Raw genomic sequence first — 10,333 nt, 5'->3', positions numbered from 1 at the left:
TAGGAACAAAAATCTTTCCTGCGAAAAAAAGTGGGGGGGGGGGGGGCTGAACCCTCTATCATGCTATGTTTCTAACGGTTAGGTATAACTTTGCAAAAAAAGTGGGGGGGCTAAGCCCCCCCTAGCCCCCCCGGTTCCGACGCCTATGTATTGGACCGCCGGTCAATAGACTGTGATCTATTGGACCGTTGGCCTCGGGCAATAGATCATACTGAGCTGTTCCCTGTACCTCGGGAAAAATATTCTGGTCTATTGACTGCTCAAGCATTAAATAATTGTATACTATTGACCAATGTGTTTTTGTTGTTGTTTATTTCCTAATAACGCCAACAAAATACTGATGCATACCACACTCTTATTAAACTAGTATATATTTTTTAATTAAATATTCATTTTAGCATAAGTTAAAAAATAATCTTTGTCAGCATGTGTCTTCATATGGCATAACATACCGACATCTAACATGTATCTCATCAACGCAATCAGTTGGATACTCTGATACTTTTCAACTAAGTATAGTTGTTCAATATACCCAAGTCGTAAAAAAAATAAAAATGAAAAACCAGATGGCATTACGGTAGAAAATTCTTTCAAATGTTTAATTGCAAAAAAATGAAACGATGTGAAATGTTACAATAAGAATGTGAAAAATAATAATGTCCAATTTACTCTTCGGTTCCAATCCATACTTTACACTCGTCAACGTCCACTGATCCACACAGGCCGAATTTTATTGCAACCTGGAAATAAGAGCAATATCTAATCAAACATGCTTAATTTTATTGCAACTGGTTAGGAAGAGCAGTAAGAGTAATTTCGAATCAAACATGCCAGACTTTATTGCAACTGGTAAAGAAAGGCAATAAGAGTAATATTGAATCAGACAGGCCGAATTTTATTGCAACCTGGAAAGAAAGGAAATAAGAGTAATATCGAATCAGACAGGCCGAATTTCATTGCAACCTGTAAAGAAAGGCAATAAGAGTAATATCGAATCAGACAGGCCGAATTTTATTGCAACCTGGAAAGAAAGGCAATTAAAGTAATATCGAATCAGACAGGCCGAATTTTATTGCAACCTGGAAAGAAAGGCAATAAGAGTAATATCGAATCAGACAGGCCGAGCTTTATTGCAACCTGGAAAGAAAGGCAATAAGAGTATTATCGAATCAGACAGGCCGAACTTTATTGCAACCTGGAAAGAAAGGAAATAAGAGTAATATCGAATCAGACAGGCCGAATTTTATTGCAACCTGGAAAGAAAGGCAATAAGAGTATTATCGAATCAAACATGCCAAACTTAATTGAAAATGGAAAAGAAGAACAATTTAGAGTAATATAGAAGGAATGGCAATTTATTTGGTTTTTCTTTTCAACCACTGAAGTGTTATTGCAGGTGTTATTAGAGGGTAAAAATAACGTTTTAAAAGGCTCTGAAATCTGAAGACAAAAACACAATCAAGCTTTGAGGATCTAAGACATTGCAAAAAAACAATCAGACCTAAAGTAAACAGACCATGCAGTCGCATAATATTTAAAAGAGTTGAGTCCAATATATTGTATAATAGTTCAATATATTGAAACATTCCAGTGGAGAAAACAAAGCGGGATAGACAAATCCGATAATTACCTACCTTCACATAGTAATTAATGTCGATGATTTTACACCCGGGTAGGCCGGTAGGTGGGAGAGCGGGCACCTGCCCCACAGAGGAGCCGTCGTACGTCTCTTCTTCATTAACACCCAGCCGTAACACCCTCTCGGCTATGGTGAAGACCTTACTCTCTGACAGCGTCCTCTTGAATCCTTTGTAATGGCCAGTGTACGCCACCACCTATAGGTGTCACACAACAGAAGTACGTCAGACTCAAGGTTCACTCTTTCATTATTTTACTTCCATATCAATATTTCACCAGATATAGCTAAGGTAGATTGGTATTGATTTTTATTAAGCGATCAAAGAATTGACTTAATTAAAAGAAAGTTATGCAATTTGTAGGTCCTAGCAGCATGGTTCGAACCGAGGACTCTCTTTTTACATATACGTTCTGATGATTTACGTACCCGCCGCAGTGTGATTGTCATGTCCTTGAGTACAGATGAGGTGTTGTTCTTCAGCCTCACATCATACGCGATCCTCTCCCCCGGGATAAATCCGGACTTGGTCAGCTTCAGATGCACTTCCACAGACCCCTTATTACAACAGCAGGATCGCGCAGGACATTCTTTCCGGAAATCCAGCGGCACCTGTAATAGAAATCATCTTTCAATGTTCTTAGTAAATGATTGCCCATCAGTTTGAAAGCGAGGCACATTATGTGAGGCAGGGTTCAAAGAAGTCACATCCCCAAGTCTGCATGAAATTGGTATGTATTACAAGCGTTTCATTGCCAGGCCAATAGCCATTAGTGTACTTAAAATAAAGGATGGTGCGGGTCTTATCGCCACATACCAAAGAATAGGATTCATACCAATAACCACTCTTCATGCTAAGAGATAAATTTCATACCAAGATATATAAGCTTGAACTGATACCAATATCTAGGTTGCTTACCAAAAACTAGACTTCATACCAAAAACTAGGCTTCATACCAAAACCTAAGCTTCATACCAAGATCTAAGCTTCATACCAAGCTTTAAGCTTCGTGCCAAGATCTAAGCTTCATACCAAGATCTAAGCTTCATACCAAGCTTTAAGCTTCGTGCCAAGATCTAAGCCTCATACCAAGATCTAAGCTTCATACCAAGATCTAAGCTTCATACCAAGATCTACGCTTCGTACACAGGGATGGACGTGATACCACAAACTATGTTTCTTACCAAGAGCTATTTGCATACCAAGAACTAGGCTTCAAACAAATCATCAAGCTTCAAATATTAAGCTTTATACGAAGAGCTATACCCTTCGTACAAGAGTTGGGCTTCATACCAAAGGTCGAATTCACATTAAGGGTTAGGCTAAATACCAAAACTAGGCTTTTAATCAAAGGTTTCATATCAAGAGCTATGCCTTTATCTAAAAATTAAACGACGGAAAAAGGCTAGAATATTACGTCAAGCAATTGCGACAAATGGGCCAATTAACTTTGAATACAATAATACTCCGTCATATTCGTTGTTTGGTCATTGCTCTTGCTCATTGCTTCGGTCAAGCTATAAAAATCCAGTATATATCACTAAAAATATCGACATATTTCTGACAAGTATATTATCTACAACGTTTCATTAGAAGCGAAATTGCAATATATTATTGAAGCTTACACAATTCGATTGATTTCTCCACATCTTTTTGCCACCTCACAGATATTAGCATATTGATAAATAAGAACGAAAGTTTTCCTAAGAATTATTAGGTAAAACTCTTCAGACATGCAATTAAAAAATAGTTTTAAAATTATTGTTTGAGATGGAAAATGTAATAACGCCCCCATCTACCCCCCCCCCCCCCCCGAAGGAAAAACACATGAAAAAGAGGGGCTAGTTCACGATAAATATAAACTTTCCTTCGAGTAAGCTTGAGTAAATCTAAATGAATTCAGGCACATTGTATCGTTTACTGAACTACTAGTGTACCCCTCCACCTTTAGAAAAAATAAAAACAATGTAAATTTTGCCCCACCAAACATACATTTCCTATACAATTGTTTTGTTTTTTCTTAAATTTCTAAAATGTTTTACATCTACTTTCAATATTAATACTTTTTCAAACAGTTCCATACAGAAAAAGTGGGGGCCCACTCTGTGCCAGTACTACGTGTCAGGTATTTTACATCATTCTAAGAAATGCACCCAGAGACAAACTCCAGACAAAGACTGACGAATTAACAACATTAAAAAAAAATCTATGTCAACAGAAGATGATTGGAATCTGAGCTGAGAGACCATTGTGACCTTCTTTTACCCATCTCAAAGAGAGACGGCTTTTATTGGACACACTCCCCTGGGAGATTCCGTGTAATTTGCCGCCTTGTCTAAACATAACACTGCCACTATTCGCCACAAAACCCAACAGGGGCATCGATGGCGATATAGGTTTTCTTAAAGAAAATTACGAATCACAATTAAAAATTGATATCCAATTTTTTTCTTACACCTTCTCGAGGATTTTATTGTGATTGCGAGGGTTTGTGGATATAAACTCCAAGGCCATGGCCCATTTTGTTACTATCTTATAAATAATTAACGTTGTGTAAACTTCACCGATTTTGTAATTCCAAGTTTGCAAAATACCACTGGTATTCATATACAAATGTGTTCTATTTCCGAACTATCGATAAAAAGTCTCATTTGTTTGTTTAATATGCATTGATAACAATAGCATTCCTAGGTATTAGTAGTATAAGATTCAAATATATTATAAAATTCAACTGCTTTCTTTTAATTTAGAAAGCCCATTATGAAGTTATAAATTGTACTTTAAAGCAATTCTTCCTGTGTATGTACATGTACACGTATATCTTTATTGGCTATCATCCGCGGCCTACAAAATATCTCAGTTTTGAGAAACATTCCCTTTCAAAGGCAAGTCATTGGCAAATGACATAAAAAAAGGAGCCATTATGTCAGCCAATATAAAAAAGTTAGTATGATGTTAACGCGACACGTACCAATTTGGTACGTCATTGTTCTAAAAGACAATGTGTGAGATGACAAGTTTCAGAACGCTACATCATGTACGTGTGTAAATTAGTTTCTAAAAAAAACCCAGTAAGCTGTGATGTTCCAGAGACACTCACCAAAGAGTCTGGAATCGTCTTTAAACTGAGCGGTCTATGGACATCAAACCACTTGGTTTTGGCTATGTCAGGACTGTATGCGTATCGACGCCCTATCTCCACATGACAGTGGTAGATCACATGACCCATCCCGTTGTGTTCCGAAAATGAGGACGGCATGTTCTCAGGAAAGTCCAATTCAAAGGGATACGTGTGGTTTCCCGCCTCAAGCATTTCGTCATTGTCCGGGTCCGCTGGAATAAAATTTTAAAAAATACGATAGAAGTTTGAATATCATATATTCTTGCTATATGTTTTAAGGATAGATTTCATTTCTTCAGAAATCTGTGGTAATTGACGCCAAAAAAAAGTAATAAAAAACGTCACTAGGTGGTTTTTTTTAAATTTTACAGTAGAAGTATTACTCGTTCTGTTTGTACACTTTGGAAAATAAATAACAGTGTTAAAAAGACAAGTTCTGAAGTGGAAATTGGGTTTAACTAAACACTCTGTCTTTCAATAGTAAAGTATGTCAAATGACAAATACGGAAAAGAAATTCCTCACAAAGGGATTAAATAATAAAATTTCGTAAGTTGTCAAAAAATCAAACATTTACTAAGAAAACAAATACATGTGTACCTTCATATCGAGACAAGTTTTAAATAAAACTGAACCGATAAACTAAACAAACTCATTCATAAGATAGACTGTTTGTAGTGAACAAAGTCAATTATGAAAAGACGAAATACAATGTAACTTGCACGGGAAAAATCGATTTGTTTTCATATAAATACTTTAATTATACCGTACAACAGCACTGTCATTGTTTCACATAAACCGAATATTATGTTACAGAGAAAGATGTTCCTTGACAAAATCATTAAAAAAATAATAAGATCGAATATACTGCATCCAGGAAAAAATGCTCGTGGTCAAAGATAACATGATTACATGTACGAACTGTGGAAATAAATGCGCACATTAAAAAAATATATCTTTGTTGAAAACACGGGAAAAGCTGTTCAAACTGAACATACAGGGAAAAGTGTTTGCTGCCATATATATACTAGTAAACATTGCAAGAGACGCAATACCTCCGTACAAGGTGAATATAATATTCTCTGTACGAAGGTATCGCGTCTCCGTACAGAGGGATTATAAACATTGCAAGACATGTGATACCTTCGTACAGAGTGAATATAAACATTGCAAGAGACGCGATACCTCCGTACAAGGTGAATATAATATTCTCTGTACGAAGGTATCGCGTCTCCGTACAGAGGGATTATAAACATTGCAAGACACGTGATACCTTCGTACAGAGTGAATGTAAACATTGCAAGAGACGCGATATCTTCGTACAGAGTGAATGTAAACATTGCAAGAGACTGATACCTTCGTACAGAGTGAATGTAAACATGGCAAGATACCTTCGTACAGAGTGAATATAAACATTGCAAGAGACGTGATACCTTCGTACAGAGTGAATGTAAACATTGCAAGAGACGTGATACCTTCGTACAGAGTGAATGTAAACATTGCAAGAGACGCGATACCTTCGTACAGAGTGGATATAAACATTGCAAGAGACGCGATACCTTCGTACAGAGTGAGTATAAACATTGCAAGAGACGTGATACCTTCGTACAGAGTAGATATAAATATTGCAAGAGACGTGATACCTTCGTACAGAGTAAATATAAACATTGCAAGAGACGTGATACCTTCGTACAGAGTGAATGTAAACATTGCAAGAGACGCGATACCTTCGTACAGAGTAAATATAAACATTGCAAGAGACTGATACCTTCGTACAGAGTGAATGTAAACATTGCAATAGACGCGATACCTTCGTACAGAGTAAATATAAACATTGCAAGAGACTGATACCTTCGTACAGAGTGAATGTAAACATTGCAAGAGACGCGATACCTTCGTACAGAGTAAATATAAACATTGCAAGAGACTGATACCTTCGTACAGAGTGAATGTAAACATTGCAAGAGACGCGATACCTTCGTACAGAGTAAATATAAACATTGCAAGAGACGTGATACCTTCGTACAGAGTGGATATAAACATTGCAAGAGACGTGATACCTTCGTACAGAGTGAATGTAAACATTGCAAGAGACGCGATACCTTCGTACAGAGTAAATATAAACATTGCAAGAGACTGATACCTTCGTACAGAGTGAATGTAAACATTGCAAGAGACGCGATACCTTCGTACAGAGTAAATATAAACATTGCAAGAGACTGATACCTTCGTACAGAGTGGATATAAACATTGCAAGAGACTGATACCTTCGTACAGAGTGAATATAAACATTGCAAGAGACGTGATACCTTCGTACAGAGTGAATATAAACATTGCAAGAGACGTGATACCTTCGTACAGAGTAAGCTGTTTGTTGAGGTAGACTTCTTTATCGCCATCATCATTGTTATAACCCAGGCCATGGCTGTAGTCCGTGGAATGGACGGCGGTGTGCGTCTGCGCGAGTCCATGAAACCGGATCTTTACGTCTGCAATTACGTAAATTGATGACATCATTCCAAAGTTAAGACATTACTGTAACTTAAAATGGAAGATTCAGCATAAAATAACAAAATATTTGCATTTGAATTACGACATTTTTGGACATAGTTCGGAATTAAACATAAAAGTATATTTTCACCGCTCTACTCTACTGTTAAGCTAATGTACTCACAATGTACTTGCAGTGGAGCTTGTAAATTGATTTGCACATGGCCTTTGACTGTCATTCCCGATCTCAACTCATCATGGTCGAATATGATTCCAACCCGGGCCTTGTCATAACCTTCTATCTGACCTGTAAAAACAATTGTATCAACATCAGTGCAGTGTTTCTGCAGTATAATTTACTACAAGGATGTAACTGTCATGTATTTTGGTTTCACCTACCTCTGATATTTATCATTTTAAAGGGTTAAACATGCACGATATCACACACGCTGTCTTCCTATTGAGTTAAATAAAGCTGAAAATGGCAAGAAAAAAGATATCGTCAACAACATGCAGTGATGAAAATCAAATATTAATTCATAAAGTTGGTCATTTTAAAACTGTCCCATCTTCAAAGTGTAAGCTAGATTGGCGAACTAGTTGAACAATGATCAACGCTACATACGTAACATTGTATGCTTTACTCAGCCATATGTCTGGAGATTTTCATTGAATCCTGAACCGATTATCTGCCCTAATGAAGGTTTTTGTTTGTTAGCTACAGCTGTATACTACACTGTATAAGTCCACGCGTCATCGAAAGGGATTATATATCCTATTTGCATTATTATTGTGTGTTAACAATAGCACTTTAATAATAATAAAACAACAACACTGCATTCAAGAGGCAAGTTCATGTCGTAAATAAATGGCGTGTGGCAAGCAAGCGACTTGATACGGGTACGATGTAACAAATATTTTACATACCTTTAAGAGAAACCATCGTAACTAACGAAGCGGTCGCCTTGGTAAAGACTATAAACTATAAATGTCAAAAAAAACACAAAACAAAGAAAACTCTTGACAAAAGAAGTGTGGTATTCGCCGTTCACAAACACAGATCCCGGGTCGATATTTCGCTGGTACTTGATGCTTCCTCTTGATCGAACAATTTCGGTTTAAATGTCGGTGGCAGCGCTCGATGAGGCGTGGAACCTTTAAACTTGTGCGATCTGTTATAACCCTGATTTCTTACATATATCTGCACATAACATTCTTTTTAAGTGTGTACACAGTTCAGTCGACCATAATTAAGATAAAGGCTCAGAGCTAGGGGCAACATGAATACACATACGTCAATGAATACAAGCTATTGATGAAGACGCAATCGATCAATCAAGTGCGCAATTACTACAGTAATATTTCATTATGCGTAATTAAGATAACTTATCGGTTCTACCATTGGTTAAATTTCAAATCCTACGGTACCGATACCTTTTATTCTGTAAATTTAATGTTGATGAAGTTTAAAATTCTTCTATACTTTTAAAATCGTCCTTTATCAATATTCTTGTCATATAATATATGTCAGTATTTGACCGTCAAAAAGTTTACAGTTATGTGTTTAATATCAAGCAAACAAACTGCTTGCTTTTTGCATTGTAATTGCATTTTCCTAATACTGACCCTTTTTATTTACATTTCCAGTGTCTTTGTGTTAACACTACGAATCGATTGCTGAATATTATATAAATATAAGTAATAGACAATCATTCCCTGAATATTATGAGGTGATCAAATACGGTCGGGCGTGATCAAATGTATTATAAAGACCTTGGGTTTTATTGGATTTGATTACCTCCGACCTTATTTGATCACCTCATCATACTCAAAGAACGATTCCTTTTTCCTTAAGAATTTAACAATAAACAAATTTGATGTGAGAAATATTGCATGTACAAAGTGTACCGGTGAACAATCTTTAAAGCTTGCCTAAAACGAGTCATCAAGACAATTAATACTGACGATCTGGGCCATTAATAATGATCTTTAAATACATGCACTGCCAAGTACATTTTACATGTTTCTATCTGTAAAGAAAATTATATCCTTTTTCCCTTTTCCAAAGACCTAAGTAAACGGGGTAATCTAGGAGCTTCAGACCTGCAACTAATTGCATGCTTGCTGATCCAACGTCCACCCGTTTCCGCATCGCCTCAAGTCACGGTCCGGAGTCCGCATAGCTATAGCTATAGCTCTCTCTCTCTCTCTCTCTCTCTCTCTCTCCATATTTTTTGCGCCAAAAAGAAGGGATTCCATATCGAGCATTTATGCTCGATATGGAATCCCATCTCTAAAAACCTCCAAGTAACCCTGTTTTGGTAAATTTTTTGTAACTTCTGTTGATCTTAGTTATACTACCCTACTTTGAATATTGACACTCCTTTCAGTATGTCGATCAGAATAAATTGTAGCTGCGATAATAAATTGATAAAAGAAGAGTCAAAAGTCTACTTGCATGGGCGCAGATCCATAATTTTGTTCCGATGGGGAAAGGGGGGCACATCATTTACACAGAATATTTTGATCCATGGAAGAAGGGTAGAATAAACCATTTAAAAAAAAATTACATTTAGTCTCTATCCTTACGAATGGTTCGTGTTTACTAAGTTCATGATTGGGGTCTTACAATTATTCCTAGGCTAATTTAAATGTTAAAACTATTCGAGGGAGCGGATGGAGTTCGACATCGCAACTACAAACCACTGCAAGGTTCGACCTCGTGAAACTTTTATATTCAGCAAAGCCCCACTGATTCAGGATGTTCAGCATCCGACAGTGCGGCACTCAACGTATGGGTTATTAACTCATTGTTCTGTTGTTTTCTTGCCTTAAAATCTGGTTTAACAACCACGGTCTAACCCTTTGTGGCTATCTCCCTTACGAAACAAATCACAAAATACCCACACTTAAACAGGCCATAGACCTACATACTCGTACATGAAATTTATAGGCTTCAAAATCATCCTCCATCGTAACTGTAGAGGTCACGTGATCATACATGACATGTTCTTTAATTACGACATATTGGTATTAATGATTTAAAGAGAAGCAAAATACTCACGACGCATGGGTTATATCAAGCAT

The 10,333-nt window shown here is 36.8% G+C and overlaps 1 protein-coding gene across 5 annotated transcripts; it reads right to left on the bottom strand.

The window, feature by feature from the left end:
* Nucleotides 1–567: 567 nt before the first annotated feature.
* Nucleotides 568–10,333, bottom strand: LOC128184904 (arrestin domain-containing protein 5-like). Of its 5 annotated transcripts, none has more exons than XM_052854574.1 (8): nt 8,174–8,469; nt 7,646–7,721; nt 7,431–7,553; nt 7,108–7,245; nt 4,738–4,970; nt 2,066–2,248; nt 1,635–1,835; nt 568–740 (listed from the first exon to the last, which is right to left on the bottom strand). In XM_052854574.1, the coding sequence occupies exons 2-8, from the start codon at nt 7,659–7,661 to the stop codon at nt 666–668; spliced, it is 969 nt and encodes a 322-aa protein (XP_052710534.1). In that variant the 5' UTR covers nt 7,662–7,721; nt 8,174–8,469; the 3' UTR covers nt 568–665. The 5 variants fall into 5 exon arrangements, with proteins under 5 accessions (XP_052710534.1, XP_052710519.1, XP_052710507.1 ...); XM_052854559.1 differs by lacking the exons at nt 568–740; nt 8,174–8,469 and adding exons at nt 1,097–1,195; nt 10,311–10,333; XM_052854547.1 differs by lacking the exon at nt 568–740 and adding an exon at nt 1,097–1,195 and having other exon boundaries at nt 8,174–8,484.

The sequence above is a fragment of the Crassostrea angulata genome, chromosome 1 (assembly GCF_025612915.1).
Source record: "Crassostrea angulata isolate pt1a10 chromosome 1, ASM2561291v2, whole genome shotgun sequence".
Classification (NCBI taxonomy): Eukaryota; Metazoa; Mollusca; class Bivalvia; order Ostreida; family Ostreidae; genus Magallana; species Magallana angulata.
Note: the sequence above shows the minus strand (reverse complement) of the source record. Positions and strands in the feature narration are given on the sequence as shown.

What these genes read in the sequence shown, in the direction of transcription:
- LOC128184904 (XM_052854559.1), bottom strand. An exon ending in AGACGATTCCAGACTCTTTG is followed by an intron (nt 2,249 to 4,737) that starts GTGAGTGTCTCT and finishes TTTCTATTACAG; the next exon opens with GTGCCGCTGGATTTCCGGAA. An exon ending in TGACAATCACACTGCGGCGG is followed by an intron (nt 1,836 to 2,065) that starts GTACGTAAATCA and finishes TGACACCTATAG; the next exon opens with GTGGTGGCGTACACTGGCCA.